This window comes from Antrostomus carolinensis, unplaced genomic scaffold (assembly GCF_000700745.2).
Source record: "Antrostomus carolinensis isolate BGI_N321 unplaced genomic scaffold, ASM70074v2 scaffold7823, whole genome shotgun sequence".
Classification (NCBI taxonomy): domain Eukaryota; kingdom Metazoa; phylum Chordata; class Aves; order Caprimulgiformes; family Caprimulgidae; genus Antrostomus; species Antrostomus carolinensis.
The window spans coordinates 29,034-56,066 of NW_010303096.1; the positions used below are offsets into that span (position 1 = coordinate 29,034).

The 27,033-nt window shown below is 38.5% G+C and overlaps 1 protein-coding gene across 1 annotated transcript in view; it reads left to right on the forward strand.

Moving 5' to 3' along the window:
* Positions 1 to 1,290: 1,290 nt before the first annotated feature.
* F5 (coagulation factor V) overlaps positions 1,291 to 27,033 on the forward strand; it is a 31,143-nt gene continuing 5,400 nt past the window's right edge. Inside the window, 20 exon segments of the mRNA XM_029084014.1 lie at positions 1,291 to 1,349; positions 4,786 to 4,877; positions 6,226 to 6,348; positions 6,873 to 7,085; positions 9,568 to 9,711; positions 10,636 to 10,857; positions 11,600 to 11,765; positions 13,523 to 13,700; positions 14,788 to 14,890; positions 15,272 to 15,483; positions 16,263 to 16,413; positions 16,825 to 17,037; positions 18,804 to 20,745; positions 21,949 to 22,114; positions 23,318 to 23,554; positions 24,005 to 24,215; positions 25,234 to 25,413; positions 25,865 to 25,942; positions 25,945 to 25,968; positions 26,420 to 26,491. Coding sequence (XP_028939847.1) covers positions 6,288 to 6,348; positions 6,873 to 7,085; positions 9,568 to 9,711; positions 10,636 to 10,857; positions 11,600 to 11,765; positions 13,523 to 13,700; positions 14,788 to 14,890; positions 15,272 to 15,483; positions 16,263 to 16,413; positions 16,825 to 17,037; positions 18,804 to 20,745; positions 21,949 to 22,114; positions 23,318 to 23,554; positions 24,005 to 24,215; positions 25,234 to 25,413; positions 25,865 to 25,942; positions 25,945 to 25,968; positions 26,420 to 26,491 — 4,573 coding nt within the window. The 5' untranslated portion in view covers positions 1,291 to 1,349; positions 4,786 to 4,877; positions 6,226 to 6,287.

A 27,033-nucleotide genomic window follows, 5' to 3' on the forward strand; every position in this document is an offset into this window, starting at 1 on the left:
ACCAAACTGCCAGTTAGACCATTCTGCTGTTGAACAATATATCAAACCTAGAATTGATCAGGTTTTCTTTTAAAGTAGTCTGAGGGAATGTTGTCCTTATTTCTATCTATCTGTGGTGGAATTATTTTGATTTGGGGTTTTAGGTAATTTTTTTCATTAAAACATCAGCAAAACATTATTGGAAAAATTGTTATGATCTTCTCTCCATGAGAAAAATAGGTAAGGATTTTTTCTTTTTCCAGTAATCCCAGTGTATGGGAAACACAGTCAACATCATCTTGTTTTAACAAACTTGTCAGCACTGGCAAAGCAGGGAAACATTTTTGGTTATATAGTTGACGTTGGTAATTAGCTTATCAAAAGGTATTTTCCTAATCATTTCTTTTTAGATAAATGTTAACAGGTCCTAATCAAGACTAGATTAGAAGGATTCTGACTATGAGCAGGTCTTCAGGCTGACCTATTAGGTGCCGCAGAGAAGTGTGCTCGTTACCCATTACCTGAGGTACTTGAGAGTGCAGTGGGAACCAAACTGAAGCTGACAACGTGTTTGGAAAGGTTATTGATGACTTATTATGAATGTGCAGAATATGAGAAGAAAATTAACTCTATCCTAGCAAAACCAGGATGTGATCTGAACTAGTTCTAGCTCTACATCTACTTTGAGTCCCCACACCTAATCCCTCAGCATTTTGCTTTCTAACTGAGAATGATTTTTTAGGAGATGTAGCGTCTAACTGGGAAATTTCCATCAGTGCCAGCTGTGTGCTGGGTTTCTGGTTTTAGGGGAGGCAGAAAATATGCCCCCCTTATTCCTAACCATGCAAGTCAAACATCCTGTAATTGTAAGTAATCTGAGTAATTGTTTTCTGCCTCTGATATCCTGCTGCTTTTGGTATGAGCCAACCAGAGCCTGTGGTGAGGTTGAAGCTACTTCTCCTTGGTGCTTCTCTCTCACTGAAGATGGTGTGGAGGAGGGGAAGAAAGGTATTTTAAACAGTTTTTTATCTCTGTTGGATCCCTGTCAGTAAGGGGGGGTGGGAGGTGAAGAGCAATGACCTGAGCGTAGCAAATGCTGTTACCCTCTTGCATCACAATTATTTCATTTCTGAGGGGAAGTTAGAAGCAGCAACAGCGATAAAATCAGCAGTTTCTGCCTTGTCTTCCAGAGCAGCATCAACAGGGATTTGTACCATGACACTCCAGTGCATGCATCTTTTTCTCTTGCTCCTACTTGGTTCATGGTGGCCAGACTCAGAGAAGCACGTGGTGGGAGCTGTGAAGGTCAGGGAGCACTACATAGCTGCTCAGATCACTAGCTGGACCTACAAACTGGAATCTGAGGAAAAGTCCAGGTAACAAAGTACAGGATAAGAACGATCTTATCAATGTCTGTAAATATCTGAAGTGTGGGGGCCAAATGGATGGGGCCGGGCTCTTTCTGGTGGTGCCCGGTGACAGGATAAGGGGCTATGGGCAAACACTGGAACACCAGGATTTGGAAGGAAAAACCTCTTTCCTGTGAGGGTGCCAGAGCCCTGGGACAGGCTGCCCAGAGAGGCTGTGGAGTCTCCATCTCTGGAGATGTTCAAAGCCCGCCTGGACACTTTCCTGTGTAACCTAGTGTAAGGAACCTGTTTTGGCAGGGGGGGTTGGACTAGATGATCTCCTGAGGTCCCTTCCAACCCCCACCATTGTGTGATTCTGTGATGAAACTAGTCCTGTCTTGTGACGGAAAGTGTTTTATGTCTTCTATCTCCTGTGGAATTTTAGAGCCCAGGAGGACTTTAGAGCCTGATCTGTTGACTTCAGAGGAACTTGTGTGACTTTAAGCAGTATGATCTGAACTGGAGCCAGTGAAGTATTAAAAGCCTGTTTTTATTTATTTCATAGTGGATAGTGTTATTTTTATGTTTTCAGAGCATTTTGTTAAATATGTTCCAGGGCTTGTTTTTATCATCTTCTGTGTGGGTTGATATTTTTTTGTTTATTTGAATGTAATTATTTTAGGTATATCGATTTTGAGCAATGTTAAGTTGAGCCATGGTTTGGTCAGATTTCGAAAACTTTCAGACTTTGGAATTTGCTGAAGGAATAAATATGTTCCACTGTGGATACTATCACTTTCACTTAAGTCAGAGCCTAATGAACTTTGGAACTAGCTATGTTGTTTCCTAGTTGTTCTGAAGTTTTTATGAAATGTCCATCCTGAGTTCTGTCGAGTAGAGGTTGTAGGATCAAGCACTGGCATACTTCATTCAGTGAAAATAGGAATTTTTTTATCTATTTATTTATTAGATAGCATTGCAGAATGGCCAGCTTACATGCATATGCCAATCAGGCATATAAAATATTATATTTGTATTACTACTGTTATCCTTGGGATTATAAACACTACAAATGCAATGCTGCAGTTACAAAATTCGGATGTAATTTAGAGTTATGTTTAAATTAGGCTTCATACTTATGCTGTGCTCACTATAGTTGATATACACAGCTTTTATTTGTTCATGAAGTGGCATGAAATGATACAAATTACTTGTTCTCCTACATTGAAGAATGTATTTGGATACTACTGCATTTTTTTGTATTGGTGGATGACTTGTTTTCTTATTTTTGTTTACTTTGATTTTTTTTTAATATGCATTGCATTTCTGGTTGTTATGGAAATGACATTTCCAGTTCAGATTTAGACTTTCTAACTATTCTTTTTTCAAGACTTAATTAAAACCAAGTTTTGATGGTTTCTAAAACTCCCTTGGAAGTGTAATACAACTAGTATATAAGCATAATATCAAACTGGCCAAACAGAAGAAAACAGGATTTAAATGTAGGAATATGAAGCCAAAAGACATTTAGGTATTGACCCAGGCATGTGAATTTAGTAGTTAGAACTTCATTCTCATCTGCACTGCTTGCATCAATATAAATATCAACTGCTGTTTCATTAAACATTGCATTGTGGATGGACTATTTTCATTCAGTAGAGACCCACAGGACTGCCTCAGACCTCAGCTGAAATACTCTGGGATTGCCTAGGAGTTTTTGATACACAGTGCCTATTGAGATATCTCACATGAGTATTTAGAGCAAGTCACATCCTGAATGGGTGTGATGTACTTTGGGCAGCTTATGGAAATTCGACTCATAAAAAAACCACCACAAAGATATTCACTAAGGAAGGGATAATGGCTTGATCCCAAAGGCATTTGGGTATGCAACTTGCTCTGGTTTCAGTACAAGCTGAATGCCTAAATGCGGTGTAAGAGTCTGATACTTTGCTGCTTTTGGCTCTAAATAACTGAAGAGAGGCTGAAAAGAAAATGTATTCTTCCTGAACTGTTCCCTTAATTTTCCAATCATATGGGCTAGAAAAGGTCACTTAACTTTTCTGAGTGTCAGTTGTCTTGTCTTCATAGAGATTTGCTACCATGTACGAGTGATATTTGTAAGACACTTCAGAGCAAAGTGAAAACATTGTTATCTGTGCATGCAGCGTCGCTGCTGCCGGTCCCAAAAGTTATGTAACTAGATCTGCTTGCATAGTCTGAGATTTCTGAAGTGTTAGTAAGCTGCATATTTTGTTCCTTCTAATTATACAATGAGCATTGATAAAGTTCCTCTTTCACCCCATAGTCTTATGGGCATATTCTGTTGAACTTTGCCACATTAGAGCAGCACTTGTCAATGAAGGTTATGGATTGGGCCCTTCTGCTTAAAGAGTGAAACAAAATTGTATCAGTGGCTTTAAAGAGAGGGCAATGAATTCAAACATTAATTGCTTCTGACTGACTCTTCTGTTGCAAGAGTGTCACAGAGGGATTTACAGAAATCTCTACCAAAAAGAGATCTCCCCCATATGGACCCTGGATGTCTTTTCTGGAAGCAGGCTCACTGTGTTATCTGTGCCCAGCCTCTCTATGCTCGAGCAGCCCATCAGCTCCCAACTATCAAATGTGCCTGAGAGGACGTTAGAAAAAAAGCAAGTGGAATTACTGTTGGATCCAGTCATCATATGTACTATAAGAAATCAACCAATAAATGTGAAACTAAATACAGGCTATTATCACTCCAGCCCTCTTCTTATCGTTATTTCCATTCCAGAAGTGGTGTGTGCTGGTTTCCTTCTGCTTGCCTAAATATTTTCTAAGTAAACATTGGGTGGTCTGCTGGGTGCCTGAATCATTTACATAACAAGACTAAGGACACTTACAATGTTTCTCAGAAAGCAATTTTCTGACTTGCTATGAGATCTTTACTTGGTGCCAGGGGACAGTTTTGTGCTTGCCTCCAAGGTCCTTGCTGCTACAGTAGCTTTGCTGTTCATGCTGTTGTACAATCCTTATGGTGAATCTTGAGGTTGAAGCATGGGGCTGAGTAAAGAGAAATTCACATTTCTGTCCCTGTGTTTTGTCAGACACTTTCTGGGTTAAGCGTGGTCAAGACATCTCCCTCTGTGTCTTAAATGGACAAAACAAAGACATCTTCATCACAGAATCAAAAGGACCTATAGAAACCACCAGCAAAATCAGGAGTAAACTGTGCTAGGTGCTATAATTGAATGTTTAATATGAAATGACCTAGCTCAGGAACATCATAGGTTCAGTAGAGTAAGAGGGAGAGGGGAAGACACTACGAAGAGTTGGACTGTGTGTCTTGCCTTCAGCAAAATGTGAAAGTGATTAAATGTAATTCCAGGATTCATTTTCTGACCTATCTGTTCAACAGCAATGACATCTCTGGGAATCTTTGTCCTTTTAATTTTTTTGTGACTCTTGGTTTCAGATTGGAACATTCAGATCCTGTGTTTAAGAAAATTTCTTACAGAGAATATGAAGTGGATTTTAAAAAAGAAAAGCCAGCAAATATATTTGCAGGTAAACGGGAAGGAAATGTTCTGAGTATTTTTGTTTGTTCCTTGTTATAAAGCCAGTAACAAGCTAAGCAAGTTTGTAGTGTTGTGGTCATTGTTTTGCACGTAAACCAAATAGGCACAGAGGATGAGGTCTGTACAGTGCACTGGGCTTCTAAAGGCCATAGAGAGGTTGGGGCTCTGTGCTATCTGCAAATTAATTGTGCGGTACAAAGTTGTTCCCTTTATTTTCAGCATCTGATGAGACTTCCCATACACATTTAGACTTGTATGGCCCAGTCATAGAGGTGACACTATAAATTCACATGGAAGGAGCCTAAGGCCTGAGGCTAAATATGTTTCTGATAAATCAGTGGAAAGGAAAAGAAAAACTATGAGTTTGGGTGTGAAATGTCCCCTTGCCTTTGCATCTGTTACTGCTTGAAGAAGGTTTAAACAGACGGAGGCAAGTTCTCATACTTATGCCATACATAAGCATGGTACTTGTGTTCTGATGCTTCTGCAGAGTATATAGTCTGTCTGCACTTCATAGTAATGGGTAAAATTAGATGTTGATGTAAATGTATGTAAGGTTGGTGATACAAAATTGTTATAAGTTGCCCTGAAAGATCTAGTCTATGATCAGATTCCTTTCAGGTTTTTTTGTTCTCCTGTGTTTTCTGTAACTGCCTCTTTCTGTTCAGAGAAATAAATTTACAAAATGGTTTACAAGGAAAGAGACTAACAAGCCAAAGTTTGTCTTGGCACGTTTCTTCATTACTTGTTTTAGCAACGTGAGGAGTAGGGATATAAGCCCTTCTTGAAACCTTTTGCGGGCAATACCTCGAAATTTGCAACATGGATCTGATTATTTCTTTAAATAACCTTTTGGGATTGAAAGAACTTTTTGTTCTGTGACTTCTGGCACTGAGAGTGCTACTCAGAGAAATGTACTTGAATGCCTTTGTCTAAACTCTTAAACTACAAAAACTGTGAAATAAAATGTGTGGCTTTCTAAAACTGTTTAAATTATATGTGAAAGATTCCTAGAAATTCCCTATGAACCTTTTGATAAATTTTCTGTATTTGGAAATAACTTTTTTCCTAAATCTACCATTTTCCTGTGATTAAGTGCTAATTGTCAGATACACAATTTATAACATTCCTGACTGTGAACTGCAGGTTTTAAATCCCCATGTGCTTTTTTTATGGGTAAATCTTAATTGCAGTGGTATTACATTCTCTGCTTGTATTAATTTTGCACCTTGTACTGTAAGAGCTCACGTTCCCTAGTGTGGGAAGACAATTCTTCATTTCACTAAATACCCTGTTTTGCTCACATTTTCCTCTCTCTTTATCTTGAATAACTACAGGACTTCTGGGCCCAACTCTGCGAGCTGAAGTGGGAGATACTTTAGTAGTTCACCTTAAGAATATGGCTGACAAGCCCGTCAGTATTCATCCCCAAGGCATAGTTTACAACAAAAATGCAGAAGGTAAATACTATAAAAACTCCATGTTTTGTTCATTTATTTGTAGACTACTGCATGAAATATTGAGAGGGGCCCAGACAATGTTAGTGAAAGGCCATTCAGTTTGACTTTTTCACCTAGGATTTTGATTCTCTGACTCCCCTTCATTATATTGCAGATTTGTTGGATATGGTAGGCATAGATATGAGCTGTTCCTGCTATCTGGATATGCAGTGCAGAAAAGGCAGCAGAGGCTGAAGCTTCATGCCATCAAACCCTAGTCAGACTGACGAAGAGCCCCACCTTTTGGCAGTGATGGCAGTTCTAGGAAATCTTGAATCTGTAAGAAACAGGATGGTGGAATAAGCTACTCTATCCTATGCTACTCACCACAATGTGAATGGAATCATGAGTTATCTCGTTGAAGCTGAAGTATCATATAGGCAAGAAACAAACCAAGCTTTTGGAATTGATTGTAGGAGGATATTAAGTTGTATTCCTTTAATTGCTCTTTGTCTTCATGCCACTTTACTGACTTTTCTTTGCAGGCTCCCTGTATGATGACAGAACATCATCTGCAGAAAAACGAGATGATGTTGTACTTCCAGGCCAAGTCTACTCATATGTGTGGGATGTAACAGAGGAAGTTGGTCCAAGAGAAGCTGACCTTCCTTGTCTTACTTATGCATATTATTCTCATGAGAACATGACGATGGATTTTAACTCTGGTCTGATTGGAGCACTGCTTATCTGTAAGGAAGGTAATTAAATGCTTTAAAACCACTCTAATGTAATATAGTTTCATTTCTTAAAGTTAAGGTTGTATGGTAATCAAGGAAGATATTTTATTTTCCTTTTCACATCTTTACATGCAGTGTAAAGTAAATGGTTTTCAACATCTTTCTTTTAGATGTTAAAGTTTCTAAATGCCAGCTTTCATGCAGATCTGTCCTATAATTATAGGATGGACAGAGAGCGCTATTAATAGATACATTTGCCTGTATTGGTTGTATTTGCAGTTGCTTAAGTGCTAAATATATGACCTTAAATTTTCTGTTTTAGATTAAATATTTTTTAAAGCTTCATAGCTTCATTCAGAATGGTCCAGCCATTCCAGAGAATAAGGCAGGAAATAATTGTTTTATTTAGGCCTTTTAAAGGCTGTCTGATCAAGAGGCTGTAGCACTCTGTCTTCTGTAGCAAGGGTTTGAAACTGCAGAGCAGTGTGTCTTTTGCTAGTCATGTGAAAATATGGCCAAATTTGAACAGATTAGAAGTCTTTGAAAATTGCTTTGCATGCAGTCAGGGACTTGAGATTTTAGCAGTTTGAGTCATTTAATTCCATCTCCAATAATTTGAACTGGTGTGTTGTAGGACTTGTAAATAACTGCTAGGTACATGCCAGTGACTTGAGAGAAGTTTGAAACGGCATATCACTGTGTAAGCTACTTCAACTACTTGCTGGCCCCTTAAATCCTAAATTTTTCCAAGTTATGTATCCTTCTTTTAGTGAAAGCTCTGTGAGTTATTTAGCTGGATCCTCTTTCCCTGCAGTTTTAGTCAAACATTTTGTATAGACTGCAGACTGCATGGACTTGGACCTTGAAGCTTTCCTGAAAGTAAACATAAAACTGGTTCACTGTGGGTTGTACAAGGGCACTCTTTTTACTGATAGATATCCATTTAATTGCAGAACACAACTACTCACATCACCTCAAAGGAGTGGCACTAGTATTAATTATGTTCCTCCTGAAGTTTTTTGAGGATTAGCACTTTTAGTATTATCTAGGACTTGTTATTTTCCTAATATTCTTGGGTTTTCTTTCTCAGTGTTCGTGTGTATGTGTGCTTTTTATGACATATTGGTGGAGTTAATCTGGACAAATGCTTTGGAATTACTTGCTTTCCTTCCTCAGGCTTCCAAATTCATGCATATATTGTGGGCTTGAGTTGAATATGAGTTTGAGATGGATTGGTTTGACCACTACCTTCAAGACAATTTGAGCATATGTTTCTAGCTAGAGCAAAGACAAATGGCTAACTACTCACATTTTTAATATTTCTGAACAGGATTTCTTCAGCTAGGCACCGTGTGTGGTAGGTGTGCAACATGCCTGTGTATTTGGTCTGGCTGGTATGGACTTAAGTTTCTTCAGAGCAGCTCATAGGTGCTATGTTTTGGATTTGTGGCTAAACAGTGTTGATAATACACCTATGGAAGGAAGCACTGAAGGGGCTGTGTGGGTGCTTCGCTGCTGGCTGGGGTCAACCCACTGCAGTCGGACGCATTAAGAGCAGCTTAAGTGGTATAACCTGGGAAGGTTATAAAAAGTGGACTTTGGAGTTAAAGCACTGACTAAATGTTCTTTGTGTGACAAGCAGATAAATTCCCCTGTTGATCTGAGAATTTTGTGCAGGAAAACAGGACTTTGTAGCATCTCATAAATAAAAAGGATTATACTAAAGATAACTGCTTCCACTGACAGCATCTCTTCTTGAGTAGAATAATCAACAAGCTCCAAAATTTTGAGTTCCTGCAGTCCAGAGGGACATATATTTTAGTCCTGGATTATATACTGAAAGCAGCAAATGGAAGTTTTTGGTGTGAGCAATCTACAGAAAAAATCAGTAAAATCACACCAGTTCTGTGTGGCATGTCCAGAATGAATTCTACTTCTTGATAAAAATCACACCTGCATCAGAAAATCAACTAGATGGTTTCTTATAATTGATCCAATTCAGCAGTATTTGTCAAAGTCTTTTATATGTAAAGGTTGTTTGCTGAATGGTCCTTTTTATGCTTTTTAAAGGAGCTTATGACCTCACTGTAGTGCTTGAAGAGGCACTGTTCACACTGCAGGTGTCTCTGCCATCATTCTTCTCCTTGCCTCACAGTCTCAGAGAGGCCAGTGTCTGATTGTGGACAGAAGCTGTTTGGTGCTCCCATTCATTAAGGTGATCTCTACAACACATTGCCAGAACTGTCTGAGAGAATTCATTGCATGTTGTCTAATCTCCTCTGGGATATTACAGACTTTTGATTTCATGGTTATCCAATCCAAAAGTACTTTCAGAAATAAAAGCACTTTATGAGCATTCTTAAGGTCTTGTTTTGGTAAGGCTCAGCCAGTACATGCTAACAGGTGAAGCAAGTTCGTTAAATAGACATTAACGCCACTACGCTGATGTGAAAACTGCTTTACTTCTGCTTCAAATTAAGTTCTTGTTATTTCTTCTTCATAGGAAGCCTAAATGAAGATGGGACACAGAAGCTTTTTGACAAGGAGTATGTACTGATGTTTGGTGTGTTTGATGAAAGCAAGAGTTGGCAAAGATCAACATCACTCAAATACACAATTAATGGCTATACTGATGGAGCATTGCCAGGTACTCTTCAGGTTTATGTGAAATGGAATGAATGTTGAAGAAGACTGAATATTACCTTTGCTTTTTATGCAAGAGAACAGGAATATGAAGGAATGGGATACAGCCTTTTGTAGAACATGCCTATGGGCATCTAAATTCTAGAAGAGAAACTGTGCTGCTGGAAGGAAGTCATGCCATATTGCTGATAAGAACAACAAGATTATTTCTAAGAGTTCTACTCAAAGAACAGGATTACTAACTTTAAAAAAATACAAAATCTCTCATTTTTTTCACTCAACTGATTGGGAGAAAGTGATGTGGTTAAGTGAACTGCTGGTTTTACAGCTTATAGAACATACTAGGTGAAGAACTTCCTGGAAATGGAAAGTCAGTTACCAATAAATTTGATAATTAAGTGGGAAGACTGGGAAGATGGTAATAGGGCTATTCTGTTGCTAATATTTTCGCTTTGTTCTCCTAAAGGACTACTTTCATATCTCTGCTCAGTCCACTGAACAAATACAAAAGACTGTCTTAGGTTGGGTTTTTTAAATGAATATTGGATAGGGTAGTTACTGTCACTAGATCCAACCTCATTCTTTAGCTTGGATCCCTTCCTTTTTCTTTTTTTCTCTCTCCCATCCCTCACAAAGAGATCAGCTGTCCAAAAGAGGCTACTGGTTTTCTTCTTTCTTCCCCAACTCATTGTAAGTCAGGTTGTCATTTGCATGTAAGATTTAGACACCTGTCTTCCACTAACATACAGAGTTTTGGTATCTGTTCTATTTACAAGCTTCTGAAACTTCCTCTTGTTGCAAACACTGACCACAGGAGTCAGATTTTATTTTTTTTTATGTTTTGAGCAGATTCACTTCAGACCTCACGTGCATGGGGAGCTTGCATGATTTGCCTCTATTCTGAACTCTACTCTCCTTTCTCTTTCAGATTTAGAGGCCTGTGCATATGACAACATTAGCTGGCATTTGATAGGAATGAGTTCCAAGCCAGAAATTTTCTCCATTCATATCAATGGCCAGTCCATGGAGCAAAGGCATCGCCGAGTTTCTACTGTTAACCTAGTGGGAGGAGCATCAACCACAGTAAACATGACAGTGAGTGAGGAAGGAAGGTGGCTGATATCTTCGCTTGTCCAAAAGCACCTGCAAGGCAAGGAAACATCTATTGATTGAGCAACTGTAGAGTTGTGCTTCTATTCTTTATGGCCCAAATGACTTCTACTGTTTTGCAATGGTACAGTTACTGTGTTTCAGATGACTGTCATTTCACTAAGAAACCACTGAACAGGGCATTCTGTTAGAATGAGAAGTGCACGATGAACTAAAAGGTGTTCTTATCAACAGCTTTACTGCTGTGTGCAGATCACAGAGCAACAGGGAATCAGTATGCCAGCATCTAAGTCTCTGTGAGCTGTTCAGATAAGTACCATTAGAAAATGAGTAAGGAACCACCCGTCTCCTGTGAAACTGAGCAGCTAAAGGGCACTCAATCCAATGAAAATATTTGCTGTTCATAATTTGGAAGTGGGTATATCTCTCTCAGCAGTGATCATAATTCTACTTTAAAGAATGAGAGAAATGTCTCTTACAAGAGCTGGAAGACATGTTTTGAAAAAACAAACAAAGAAAAGCTTCCTGTCCGTTCAGCTGGTATTTTCAAAGAGGGCTAGTTGAGAGAACTTCTGTATTCCATCTTATTAATACAGGCTCTTTGGAAGACTCACAGCCTGTATATAGTCTACATGGACGCAGCCTTTTCAAGTGTGAAAAGATGGCAATCAGATGAACAAACACTTGCTGGCAGCCTTAGCTAAAGAAAAGAGAAATGCAGTTGAAGTGGTAAGGGTTCGTAAGAATGGAAAATGACTGTGGTACTGTTTCTTCTCAATTAGCTGGAATGCACGGTTACCTCACTGTAAGAGACTGTGGGGACAAAGAGGTGAAGAAGAGTCGTCTCTCCTATAAAGAACGTCTTATGGTCAAAAACTGGGAATATTTCATTGCTGCAGAAGAAGTTACTTGGGATTATGCCCCAACTATTCCAGACAGCCTTGACAGGTAAAATACTTTGTCAACATAATATGAAATGTTAACTTGAAATCACTGAATAATTCAGGTTGGAGAGGACCTTTGGGGATCCAACAGCAAAGTTGGATCCAGTTGCACAGGGCCTTATCCAGTTTAGTTTTCAGTGTCCCCAGGGCTGGGGACTCCTCAACTTCTCTGTGCATCTTTGCAACCACACAGTGAAAAAGTTTTTCCTTATATCTAATCAGACTTTACCTCATAATGCACCTTCTGTCCATTGTATCTCATCTCTTCACAATGCAACTGTGAGAAGAGTCTCATTGTGTTTTCTCTATAATCTCCCATTTGATAGTTGAAGATAAAAATAAGATGCTCCCTTAGCCATGTCTTTGCAAGACTGAATAAACTGAGTTTTTGCTTCTATGTCACATGCTCTAGCTCCCTAGTCATCATGGTGATGCTCCACTGGACTCTTACCAGTGTGTGAGTGACTTTTTCCTGAGGAGCCCAAAAGCGGACACCTTCTTTTGCCTCTAACAGGGAGCCCAAAATATGAAGATGACTTAGCAACTACCCAAATTAGCATACAAGCCTATTTTTAAAATTACTTTTCAGCATGAATTCTGCTGAAATAAACAATCTTTAAGAGGAAAGGAAAGGGAGGGAGGGAGGGAATATTTCTGGAGAATAAAAGTTTTTAAAAGTTCAGTACAATGAAGTGTCTTCTCTATAAATGACCTTTGCATGGTACCAATGTAGATGTAGTAAAAGTCATAATAAGTAAGCATATTTGGCTATTTTGTTCAGCTTAAGGTAAATAGAAGGAATTCTGTAACATACATGAAGTCATGGTACACAATGCTACCAGTGCACTGTAAGGTTAAATTTGCAATCTGTTGATTCTCCACTGCTACAGTACTTGTGACTTTACAAGCTGATGTTCATAAGAACCTTTAAGAATTTAAGCAGAACAAGACAAATTCCTTACCCTTTATGGGGTTATAGTTTCATATACCTCCTTAGAATATAGTATTCACATAACTCTTTAAGTATTCCTCCTTCTTTGGTATGATTTGCTTCCCTTCTTATTTGCTCTTGGACTGCATGGAGCAAACTTTTCTGTCTTTCCCTGCTAGTTACATGACATTACTTAACTGCCTCAGTGCTCTGACTTTTTCTTCCCTTGTTCAAAATTAGAGTTTATCCCTATTCAGTAACCTTTTTTGAAATGCAAGTGACCAGGACAATCATGTTACTCTGTGTTATTTCCCAGTATTTATCCTAGTTTTGCTGTCAGCATTAACAATTCTAATCTTAAACCTGGGTGTAACAGTCCTTATTGTATGATGCTTCACTGGGATTAAGAGTATCTGTTCCTGTCTCTCCTAGAATCTTTGCCTACTGTAAGCAAATGGTTTATTTTTTCTGTGCTCAGCTATACCTTTGTAAAAGGAGAACAGTGATTTCTGCTGTCTTATCTTGAAGATGTAGCTGCTGCTTCAGTTTTTCGTTCTTGCATGTATACCATGCATACCCTATTAAATGAAATGTAAGCTGTGATTCTAATTGGTGATATGTGGTACTAAAACACAAATAATGTTCTAAGCTTCTTCTTACCTAATTTAAGTTAGAATTTGGGTTGAAGAGAATTAGGTTACTTTAGGATTTAGATTTTTTTTTTTCAAGCAGTGAGGTTTCTACCAGTTGCTTGAGTACTAATTCTGTATTCTAATAGATGTCACTGTTCTAGGTTTGTTGATCATGTGTCTTTTCCTTTGTTATTTAAGACACTATAAAACGCAGCACTTGGACAACTTCTCAAATCTCATAGGTAAAAAGTATAAAAAGGCTATTTTTAGGCAATATACTGATGCCAGCTTCACTAAACGTCTGGAAAATCCTCGTCCCAAGGAAACTGGAATCTTGGGCCCTATTATCAGAGCTCAACTCAATGACAAAGTCAAAGTAAGTAACATAAATTCAGAGATTATTTATACTATAGCATAATTTTCTGTTGGGCAGAGATACAAAATAACTAGTTTTATTTGGGTTTTTTGTCAAAAAATATAGCTAATGTTATAAGTATTTGCCCTATTAAAAAGTATGATCACAAGTGCCAGTGTTTAGCTTAAATTTTTCAACATTCCCTCTATAGTTTCCATTATTGTGCTTTATTTTACAACGTAAACACACTTCATTCACAGTCTTTGTAAAATATATTTATATGTTGACACTGGTCCCAAAATGGGAAAAAGCTAGACCCAGGTGGACTTCCTGGGGGATTTGGATGTGAGGCCAAACTTCATGAGCCCTTCATTCTTTATTTTTTCTAGCTGTTTTAGACAATGGTACTCAGTTTTCGTAGCTAACTGTTCTTTCATGGAGTTATGAAATGAAACTACAAAGCATTGTGCTGCTGTCTCATCCTGTTGTCTTTCTGTTGTCAATTAATGATGCATCATAAAGTATTATGACCTTTAATTGCTGCCATGACTCTTGAGTGAGTTTAACACGTTTCTTCTTTTTTCTGGTTTCATCAAGAATAGGCAGGACATTTCACCTTTTCCTCCTGTATCCCCTTTAGGTCTTGAAATCTGGGACAAGATTTGTTTTTAAATCTGTTTAAATTTGTTTTCTCCCATATTGAAGGTTCTTAAGAACTTCAGTCAATAACTTCATATTCCCCGAGGTAGTGTGTGCCTAGTACCTGGAAGAACAATTGTTCTTTTAGATTTTCCAGATGTAAGATGCTGAACTTCATTCAATGGGCTCTACAAAACCTAGCAGCAGGGTACCAGCAGCATTTAGACTGTGCATGTAAGATGCTGAACTTCATTCAATACAAAACCCAGCAGCAGGGTACCAGCAGCATTTAGACTGTGGTTTATATTATCAGACAATATTTAAGATATCCTTTTAAGATATCCTTTTGCCTTTCCAGCACTTCCCAGGCTGAAACCAGGCAAATTCTACTGTAGTTGAAACTTTATGTATTCAGACAAGGATTTGCTGAATACTAAATTCATTTTTCTTCATTTGCCTATCAAAATAGGTTGTATTCAAAAATAAAGCCAGTCGACCCTACAGCATTTACTTCCATGGAGTGACACTTTCAAAGAATGCAGAAGGAGCTGATTATCCTCTGGATCCCACAGGTAAGAAATTTGTTAATTACATTTTGCATACTGCTAACTGTTGTGGAGGGTTTCCTTGCTTTGAAGGAGATGCTGTGGCTAGGAATGGGCGTGATGGAGAGACCTCAATTCTGTGCTCTGCCTGTGCTGACCTATTGTCTTGCCTTATAGAGAAACCAAAGCATAGACAAATAGCTTTTTTTTTTTTTTGGTGTCTTAGTTTTCTGTTCTGTTTGTCATTTTTAGAGACAGACAAAAGTTCATGCTGCACTTGAGTTATCTCAGAGGTAGCTTGAAATGGCATAACTGCACCAATTTCATTAAAAGGTGCAGCCTGATATTACATAAAGATCTGTCTCTAAGTTTGTATTGTTACTGTTCTCCTCCTTTATTTTTCTTCAGGCAATGACACTCAGAGTAGAGGAGTTGAACCAGGGAAGACATACACTTACGAATGGAAAATTGCTAAAACAGACCAACCCACTGCCCAGGATGCACAATGTATCACAAGGCTCTATCATAGTGCTGTAGATATTGAGAGAGATATAGCCTCTGGATTGATTGGCCCACTTCTGATTTGTAAAAGTGAAGCATTGACACAGAAGGGTGTGCAGGTAACATGTTTGGCAACCTCTTGGAGACAGATTTTGCTCTAATAATATTATCTGATATACAGTGAATTTGGTTTTGCTCCCTTTGGAGAAGTATCGTGTAGAGACCAATTAAACCAATAAGGTCCTGAAGAAATGACTTGAAGAAACAGTCCTCTAACTGTCCACAGCAGTAGAGGAGTTATAGTCTGATTTTCTTAGCAAGAGCAGTGTTTCAACAAAAGATCAGCCTGACTTGGAAGTCTATTTCTAGACTTGATAATAAACTTCCCCACTGCTATTATACCTTCACACTCCAAAGACGTTCAGATTTGAGCTGGTCCCTTTCTGTAACAGATACAACTCAACAGGGTCTGACAATCTCAGGCATCACTGAATCCAGAGCAACCCAAACAGCATGAGAGAGTTCTGGGAAAGTAGTTCTCTTTTTCAGCTGTTGAAATCTTGCTTAGCAAAGACTTGAGTGTCACTTGAGAGGAAAAGAAAATGTCAAAAACTTGTGCTTAGGTCAAACCAGGAGGCTGGTTCTTTTATGGAGAGCCCAGTCATGTACCATCTGCATATCAGCAGTGCTAGTGGCTTGCTCAGCACTCCACCAAAGGTTGGTTGCAGTAGCAGGATTGCCACCTTGAAATCTTGACTCCCTACTCCCTTTCACTTAACCCTTGGATCACTGTTACCACAACTCTGGTGAAGTTTATATTGCTTACATAGTAAGTAAGATAGTCCTTAATACATATCTCTGCTCCTAAAATGTAACTACCGTGTTGATTGTCTTTCAGAAAAAGGCAGATGGGGAGCAGCAGGCAATGTTTGCTGTGTTTGATGAAAATAAGAGCTGGTACCTAGAGGATAACATCAAGGACTACTGCAGCGACCCTGCCAGTGTGAAAAGGGATGATCCCAAGTTCTATAACTCCAACATAATGCACAGTGAGTGGGATATCAAGCTGAATGTTATGAAAGCTCATGTGAACCTGAGCATTCAGTGATGGCTTGTTCTCAGATGTAGTGAAATCAGGGAATTCTCTAGAGGGTCAGTGAACTTCTAACCATACCAGGTGGCACTGTACAGAAATATGCAATATATTAGGGACCAGACTGACTCTGGACCCTGAGGCAAAGGCAAGGGTTATTTTACTTAGATGCAGCACCCTGCTGCTTTAGTGATACTATTTACAGAGCTGGAGTGTCCATCAGGGCTATTGTGGTTTCAGCCTTGTGCCAGTCTCTTTCCAGGTGTAAATATGAGTCCAATTCAGTGGACTGACATGAAAGAACAGGAGGTTTTAGAAGTCTTACACTGAAAGTATTGAGACCACTTTCATTTTGCTTTGCTTTTAGCAATAAATGGCTATGTGTCTGACAGCAGTGAGATCCTTGGATTTTGCCAAGATAGCGTGGTTCAGTGGCACTTCTCCAGTGTTGGCACTCATGATGAGATCATCTCTGTTCGCCTTTCTGGACACTCTTTTTTGTATCAAGGGAAATACGAAGATGTGTTGAACCTTTTTCCAATGAGTGGAGAATCGGTCACAGTGGAAATGGACAATGTTGGTAAGTGGTAAAACCATAGTGTTTGACAGCTCTTTGAAAACATTTTTTTAATAGGAAAGAAAGCTTCTCAGATAAACATAGTGCTGGAAAATGTTGAATCATTCCTCAGTGCAACTGATGTGTATTGAGTTTTGTTTGCTACACAGACTTAGCGCTGAGGCCCTCTGATGGTTTTTGTTGGAGTTTTTTTCACTTCACAAGTAGTATTTGGGTTAGCAGTACATGCAATATCAACTCTATCAACTCTAAACAATCCAATATCAACTCTACTGTATGATTTCTAATTTTGTCACATACTTCTCTATCCTGAGTTAGCTAAAATGGGCCAAGACTGTCAAATTATGCTAGTCATTATTGGACAAAGCTGCCACACCTCACCTTAGGCATGTGGTCATTTAGCAGCAGTAAAGTCTGCCTCGCTGAATCAGATCACTGGTCCATCAGTAGACATCTCGATGTCTAACAAGGTTTAATACTGTATCTTTAAAAGGTGATGCTAGAACCCATGTAGCCCACACTTCCAGAATTACCTGCAAAAGGACAGAGATTATTCCCTCATTGAAGACTGTTTAGTGATTATCCTAAAATCCCACAAAATTTAAGTATCCTTATCCTATTTAAAATACTATTTTTTTAATCTTTTCTCTATTTAAATAATGAGCTCTTTATGTCCTCAAAGCTTGTTTTTGGTGATCACAGAGCATCAAGACATTATAAGTTAAAAATATATTGTGTGTTAAGTATGTTTTATTGTACAAGACTAGGCAATCATTAAAACCTCATCAGACTTTATGGAAACCTCCCCAGTAATGAAGTTGTACTTTTGCTTGATTTTGGTATGTGATCTGTTCTTTCAATCTAGGGCATGTTTTCTTTTGTAAATTTGCTGCTGTTGGAAATAAGGAAAGCTATGCAGGTCACTTAAAAACTCTGATAAATACAGAAAAAAGTGTATGTGACCTTTTTAATAAAAAGGCTAGTTTTCTCAAACTCTGTCTATTCTATCTGTTCTGTTATTTCTGCTAGTTCCAAAAGCAAGCTGTAAAAAGCAAAGAACTTGATTTCATGCTGTTTAGGAAAACAGATTGTATTTTGTTCCCTGCAGATCCTAGTTTCAAATAGAGAACTAAACTTTCTGATTAGGTTTTGGAGGAATTATTAAAATCTTTAAGTTGATCTAAGATTCTTCAGATTGACAGCTTAATGTTTTGTGTACAGATTGGAAATTCAGATTACTTTATTCTGTTAAAGATCATCCTTTATGCATTCAAAAGCTTTTAAAATACTGTTTGTCAGATGTTTGTCAACATTGCATCAGAATGTATGTGTTCTGTGCCGAATGCTCTGTCTGTGTGGCAATGCGTGTGACACTAAAGACAGGACAAAACTAAAACTTTATTTCAGAAAGTCCCAATCTTAGATCCAGATCTAAATGTAGGATCCTTTATATTGTTTCTTTCTTTCTTTTTCATATCTATCTCTTTCACGTTTATGTTACATTTGGACTCAGGTCCTAGGTACAGCTTAATCTGAGGAGAAGGTCTCTAGCTCTTGGATATATTTCTTTATATGTGCTATTATTTACATTTATTAATTATTTTTCATTGCAACGAGAGCTCATGGAGATGTCAGATGAGGATTAGCACTCTGCTATAGCAAGTGCTGTAGCAACAAACCCAGCAACTTCCCTTGACCACTTAAAAGATAAGCAATGTCTGCCCTCTTAACAACTGCACATTAGAAAAACACTTTTGTTTCAATTGCAGGTACTTGGCTTTTAGCATCCTGGGGTACCCCAGAGATGAGTTATGGCATGAGGCTGAGATTCAGAGATGCTAGATGTGACTATGAGGAAGATTACATGTTTGATGTTGTGGATTTCTCTTACACCAAGACTGACAAAAAGGCTGTTTCCACCTCAGCTGAAGATGATGTGCAAGAAGAAGAAGAAGGAGATAAGGAGGATTTGGATTATCAGGATTACCTGGCTTCTTTTTACTCCATCCGAAGCTCAAGGAAAGCAACAGGTGATGAAGAAAAACAAAACCTTACGGCACTGGCTTGGGAACAGTATGGAGGCACGGATGCCTCAACTTCTGAGGTGGCAGCTGGCTCAGGTCTGACAGCTATAAACAGTAGTGAATCCATAAACATCTCGAAATCCTTAGAAGCTCATATCACTCTTCCCCCAATCAAGGCTGAAACATTCCATTCAAATCACACATCAGTCACAGCAGAAGAGGACTTATTTTTAGCTATCACGAGTGATGTAAACACCGACTTGGTATTTGAGAATAGAAGCCAAAGCAATTATGAAATAGATCACAGTAACATGACCGCAGGTGAACTCTCGCTGAGCAATGGAGAAGGACAAATAAATTTTGCAGAAGAATTTCCAACTGATGGAAAGGACAGTAAATTTTTTTCAGGAAAGCATCAAGAGGAAAGCACAGGAAGAGGAAATGATAACATTAACAGTAAAAGGAAAAGGCGAAACTCACTGGCCATGAAGTTTTACTCCGTCCAAAAGATGAATGCCCTTCTAAATCATGTACGAAATAAAAATGTCTCGTTTTTTGACAAGACAAGCTCACCTCATTCTGTGCATCATGCAGAGAACACATCCAATATAGCCATGGTGGCAACTGGCCAGCTTCCAAATGATTATGATGATGAACTGGAAGAGGAGGAAACCAAGATGGAAAATGCCATGCATGCAGTTAACTTGACACTTGCTTTGGACCTCGTTGCAGGGAATGGATCTAATGCATCGAGCCTCTCTGAACCCAAGCTATACAAAGATAAAGAAGCAGACACTTTTTCTTTAGATCATACAGTAGACAATATAAGCCCTAATTCCAGCCCTGCACTAGTGAAGAACTTACTAGAAGCATCATTGCCCAGGGCTGGGAAGTATTCATCTAAAATGACAAATGAGGAGTGGAATTTGGTGTCTGCAAAAGGGAGTCTGGGATTAGAGGCAAATTTAGATAAAACTGTTAGTGGTAAGTTAAATCATCATGACAGAAACGGTACAGCATTCATAAATAAGAAGCATATGAAGAAATATCAAGGGTTCTCACATCTAATGGGAGAAAAACAGACAGGGAGCCACATGCACCCAACTCTGAAAGGAAAGGAGTGGAACAAGAATGATACTTTGAGTACATCTGGGACTTTGATCAAGATCCGAAGGAAAAAAAAGGAATATCCAAAAATGACCCACTTGCTGAGCCCAAGGAGTAAAAAGCCCACAAAAAACACCAATTCTATGGCAGAGTTTGGCCGTACATTGTTTCCAGGTGAGACCAACCACACGACAGTGCCATGCTGCACTAACACCTCTGGGACACCCAGTGAGGCCAACCATACAGTGGATCTGAGCAGAGCCAGGCATGGAGAGTCGCTAAATTACACACTCACCCCACGGCAGCTTAAGCCATCGATCACGATTGGGCTTCCCAAGGAAAATGGAGACTACGAATATGTTATGGAAGGATCTTACAGCGAGGAAACATCAGGTGGTGAATATGAATATCATTATGTGAACTTTGATGACCCATACATGACAGACCCAAAAGTGAATATCAACGAGCAACGTAACCCAGACAACATTGCTGAACATTACCTGCGTAGCAAAGGGAATGAGAGGAGATACTATATTGCAGCCAAAGAGGTCTGCTGGAACTATGCAGGATATAAAAAAAGGTTTGGCTAAATCATTTGCTTTCATTTTGTACACCATCATGCAGCTAGTATGAATGTTGATTCACCTGCTGATCAACTTAAGAGCATGTATAATGTCAGTATAGTTGCAGAACCCTAAGAATTTTTCATGGGAGGCTGGGACCCCCCTAGAATGTTAGAGAGAGATTAATATCATCAAGAGCAACACAACTAAGAACTTTTTTTTCCCCCCTCTTTTTTCTTTTTTTTTTTTCTTGACCCCCTTTTGTAGAGTCACTAGAAACACTCTTAAACAGAAGTTGAAAAACACACTGTAAGAGATCAAGAGGGAGTCTTTCAGTTAGTTTTGTTATATTTGAATGATCTGTTTTAATTCCTCCTTGAGTTCTTGGATTCTGTAGTAGACACAGCATAGACACCTCCTTGTACAAAGTTTTTCCAGGAATTTAATGGACTAACTGATCTAATGTAGACAGGATGTGCTTATAGGCAGGATGAAATCACAGTTTCTAGCATTAGCAAGAAGTGGTTCTGGTGTCTCAATTCTCTATTGTAAAATGGAATATTAGCACTTTCCAACTTGACCAGGCTGCAGTACTGAAAAATATGTGAAAGATACAAAGTGATTAACCACACTGTTGACTGCCTTATACTGAAAGTAAAAATAAAGCTGCATGAATTGATAATGAGGCAAGGTTTATAGAGAATGATAGTCTGTTTTATCAGAATAAAAGCATTTTGATGCTTCTCTTTAAGATCTGAAGAATGGTTTGGATGCCTAAAAGCTTATTTTTTTCTTACCAGCTCTGTGTTGCGAAATGCAGATATAATCAAATGTAAAATGTGTTTCTGTCAGCTCTGCAGAGAAGGTACATCTGTGAGACAGTAGGGTAGAGGTGGTAGGCTCACTGCACTCTGAGCTAAGCTCTGATTCAGATTATTAAGGCTAATGGTAAAAAATGAAAATAGAGCTCAGGTGTGTTTTCAGAGACTAGTTGGAGTTTTTCAGTGATAGCTGACCACATCTTTGAAGGATCTCATATACAACTGTAGAACTAGAATTGCTTAAACATTGCAAGTCATGATTTTCAGAATCATCTGATGTTTATTTGTGTATTTATTCTATATATTCTAAAATGTTCCTGCTGTATGAGTTTTCAGATTTCATCAAAGCTATTATTTCTGATTCACTGAGTGGGTTTTTAATTGGGGATTTCCTTTCAGTACAATGATGAATGACAAAACCTGTAAAGATGGTTCCACATATAAGGTGATTTTCCAAAGCTATACGGACAGTACCTTTACGACTCTTCAGGATGAAGATGAATATAAAGAACACCTTGGCATCCTTGGGCCAGTTATCCGGGCTGAAGTGGACGATGTTATCCTAGTAGGTCAATGTTTTGAATCTGTGTGCCAGATAAGATTCTTAAAGTGACCTTATGGTGTGACATAGAATGGGTCTAAAAATACCACTAATCTTTAAAAGACGGTGATGGGGAAACAGTTTTCAAAGCTAGAAATTGCAGTGTGGACATACAAGCACAGTGATGAGTTTCTTTGAGACACATACTTTTTCTCTCCTATCCATAGTAAATTCACTTCTCTTTTTCTTTCTTATGTTTTCCAACATTAAATACTGGCTTAGCAGCCTAATGTAAAATGAGATTTTAAAAAAAAAAGTTTTTTAAACCCAGCTTGCACTGAAAATATTACTTTTTATATGTAAAGAGTGTGTCTTAATTTTTTTGAAAGAAATTAGTAAATATATATTCAAGATTGATACATATATTTGTCTGAAAAGTGTATTTTCCTCTGAAAACTTTTGCTGTAAATGGGTAGGTTAGATCTAATACAACAAGGATGGAGAGGAATGGTATCCCTGGTGATACAGTGGTATGTCCACATTAGGAAGCACATTGCTGTAGACTTTCCCTTCTCTCACCCTTTTTCATCCAGTCTTCCAACACACAGGGATGCACTTAGATGGAGAGAGTAGATCTCACTGCTTTCTGCTTATTTCAGTAGGAGTAGCGTGCACCAGGAGCACATTGAGCTATATTTCAAAACATAAGTAAGAGAAGAAAGAGGCTATTTTAGTTGGGGACCATCATTCTCTAAGGAGAGTATGTAATCTCCTATCCTCATGCTTCTCTGGGACAAGTGAGAAGTACTGATTTCAATGAGTGATACATACAGAGGTCTAGTGTTGCTATTTTCTTCCCTGATTTAGTGCGACTGTGCAGCAAAGCATAAGAAGTAGAAACTCCCCATCTCCCTGCCTGCTTGTAACTAAGCATATCCAGGTATGAAGGACAGCAGTAAAAGTCCTAGGAACCTAGACTCAGTGAAGACAGGGAGTTAGACTCATGCTTTCTACTTTTTAATTAACTAGTTGCATTAAAGTGGGTGACTACATGGAGATACCAGAAGATATCCCTGCCAGCTTTGCCATGCACAATGTAGCCTGTAATCGTTATACAAATCTTGACCCTGGTTTGAGGTCATGGGAATGTGTTGTGTGGAGACATTGGTTTAGGAATTTGCTGAACTAATTAACTAATCTATCTATCTATGTAATTATTTATTTTAGGTTCATTTTAAGAATCTAGCATCCAGACCATATTCCCTCCACGCTCATGGACTCTTCTATGAAAAGTCCTCTGAGGGAAGCATTTATGATGATGAATCTACTGCTTGGTTTAAGGAAGACGACGAAGTTCAGCCAAATAACAGCTATATATATGTATGGTACGCTAACAGGCGATCGGGACCTGTGCAGTCAGGAGCAGCTTGTCGGTCCTGGATCTACTACTCTGATTTAAATCTGGTAAGGAAAGCAAAATAGGAATGGTAGTTTTGCTGGGGTTTGTCACAGAATCACAGAAGCGTTTATGTTGGAAGGGATCACTAGAGATCATCTAGCCCGGAGTAGGTTGTCCAGGCCCATGCTGTCAGGTTTTGAATATCTCCAAGTGATGTTACTGTACGGCTGTAGAAATGTAAGCTGCAGAACATGTTTGGCCAGCTGTCCTTTCTTTTGGGCCTGATGTTTCTATCTGACATTTAATCTCTTACATTCAATTGAAAGAGGATATAAGCTGTTGAAGAATTCAAATTGGGGAACTCTTTGGTAGACTGAGCAGGAGAAAGTAAAGATACAAAGCAACAGCAGTTCTGGCCTCTGCTTTAAATTTTTAGGGCTTGGTGCATTTCTACAAAATGATATGTTTTTTGGGAAATCCACTTTTACATCTAATAGGAGTTTATTACCTTCTAGGAGAAAGATATTCATTCTGGTTTAATTGGGCCAATACTGATCTGTCAAAAAGGAACCTTCAGTAAGTCAAACAACAGCAGAACATCGACCCGAGACTTTTTCTTGCTTTTTATGGTCTTCGATGAAGAGAAAAGCTGGTACTTTGATAAACGTTCTAGAAGGTCTTGTACTGAGAAGATCCAAGAAATGCAGCAATGCCACAAATTCTATGGTACTTACTTTGTTTTGCCAAGTATTCAGTTTATTGGGGTAGCGGGAAAGGTGTTGGGGGAAGTATCTCAGCTCACAGTGCCTTTGAACATACATAAATCCCACACATTAATTATGTGAATATTTTTTTCATCGTTCTCCCTTGTACCTATAATAGTCAGTTTTATATGTAAATATTAGCATTCACTGGACATTTGGTATAAAAATTAAAAAAGGACATACTAAACTGAAACAGTTTTCAACAGAAGACCTCTCACACTCACATACATCTAACCCCCATATTAACAAAAAAACCAACAAAAACCCCCCTCTTTCAGTAAGAAGCTGATACCCTGAAAACTTTTTGCAAGAAATTTAAAAATATTATAATAATTTGACAAATCAACTAGTTCTGCTGAGGAAGTAGGACAGCCCTTCTTATCCACCTCTCTGTGGATACAGAGATTTTAGTCAAGTAAAGTCAAGTCAGTGGCTGACTGTTCAAAGGTAACCTTTTTTTTTCTCTTTGAAATAATGGTCAGTAACGAAACTCTGTTTCTGCCTTCGAAAATCTGATGCTTGTGTGCTGTGAGTGATCATGTTTGAAAAAGCCATGTTGAGAAGTGGAATCTGCCTTTTGAAAATATGGTCTATAAAATCAATTGTTGATCAAGGATGGCACTTGTGACTATACGGCTGTGGAAATGTGAGCTGCAGAACGTATTTTGGGTAGATGTCCTTTCTTTTGGGCCTGATGTTCCCATCTGACATTTACTCTTTTACACCTCCTTGTTCTCCTGGCTGCTATGTGTTGCAAGCAAACTGTGCTCAAATCCTCTGCTGAGGTCCGTGGATTTTCTGAATTGATGTACATAAAGTATGTAGCACTCTGAATTGGAAAAAGTGGTTCTTCCCAAATGCATTACTTCATTAATTATTTAACTCATTTTAATAACGACATTCTAGCACTTTACGAGTGAGTGGTTTTCCTTACTAACAATATCATAGAATCATAGAATGTTTTGGGGTTTTTTTTTCAGCCATTAATGGAATTACCTACAATTTGCAAGGCCTGAGGATGTATGAAGGTGAACTGGTCCGATGGCATTTGCTGAATATGGGTGGGCCAAAAGACATTCATGTTGTTCATTTTCATGGACAGACTTTCACAGAACAAGGAGAGCCAAAGCATCAGCTTGGTACATACACACTCCTTCCAGGTAAGTATCAGGGAGACCTTCTTCACACCTATTCTTTATATTACTTGAACAACACACTGGGGCAGCAGCAGTAAGGACTATAACGAGCACCACAGAATTAAAATCCTTATGCAATGTAATAAACTTAATAGTGATGTTAATTACATGGCTCAGCACTGTGCTTAATGTGCAGATATCCATTGTTACATACAGGTATCCCAGATTTTGTACTTTGCACCAGCAGCAAAGGTTAGGTTTTGATCTGGTCACTTAATTCCAATTTCAGTCCCCAGCTGGAACTTGCTTGCTAAGAAAAAAAAATTATTGAGATGGTGGTAGTTATTGCTCTCTCTGCAATGTGTAATTTTTCTGGATTAAGTCATAGGATCATCTTTGGTTTAACATCCAGCCTCACTAACATCAACCTTAGAATGCTAACATTTCTGATACATTTCTCTTCCATTTTTTCAAGGCTCATTTAGAACAATTGAAATGAAACCGCAGAGACCGGGCTGGTGGCTTTTAGACACTGAAGTGGGGGAATATCAGCAAGATCCTATTTGGTTATAGAGAAAGGTACTGAACTAAGCTGTTTCATGGCTTGGGGATTCAAGCTGTAAAGTCATCTCTGCCCTTTCAGGATCACTAAAAATAAATTTGGGAGGTTGCTTTGCAAAATCATAAAGCAGATTCTCTGTGCTTTCAAGAAGGGAGTGGAGTGGTTACTGTAAATTTATTCTAGAAGAAAAAAATGTTTAACCTTTATCATACTAGAGGTTGAATTATTTAGTGTACTATTTTTATTCCTTTAGCATACTAGCTTTGAATTTGAAGTTTCCTCACAGTGACCAGTGGATCAATCTGCTGAGAGAAATTGCAGAGATTAACTTGGACCTCTCTGGAAAGAGAGTAGTGATGTTACAGTATTACTAAGAATTGTTCTGAATTATATTGTTCTATAAGATTCCACCAGAATATATATTGGAACAGGCCCCCTTTTCTTTAACAACAAACTTATTCTCTTCAGAGTGCAGGATTCCTATGGGTCTAGCAAGTGGAGTTATACTCGACTCACAAATCAGCGCTTCAGATCATATAGGTGAGTTAATACTTTAAAAAGTCCAGGCATGCTCCTGAATATCCCCAGCAAAGTATTGCAGTTCCATATTATTTTGGCATCTCATGATACATCATACAAGATCAGTTCAGCAGTGAATCAACTGTCAGGTTAAAAAGCTTTCCAGTGATGCATGCAGAGGCTGTGAGCTATACTAGGTAGCCCTCATCATTGTATTTTAACAGTGTCACAGGTCTACTACCAGTATCACGAACCTGAGAGTCAGGGAGCCCTCTGTCCATGCCTGCTGGAGATGGCCTGGAACAAATCCAGCTTTATCTTTTTGTCCTTTGGTTTCCCTGCATGAAAATCAACAGCAGGTGTTCAAAAAGCTTTTGAGATTTGCATGTGGTATGAAATGTGAAAGGACAGAGTGTATCCATTATGAAAGATTTGGGAACCTGGCATCCAGAGCAATTACAGTCTTTCATTTATCAAGTTTACTCCTGGCATAAAAGTGGGATCATTTCATAGAGAAATTGATGGACAGTGGCAAATCAAGGTATACAGGTTACACAAGCATG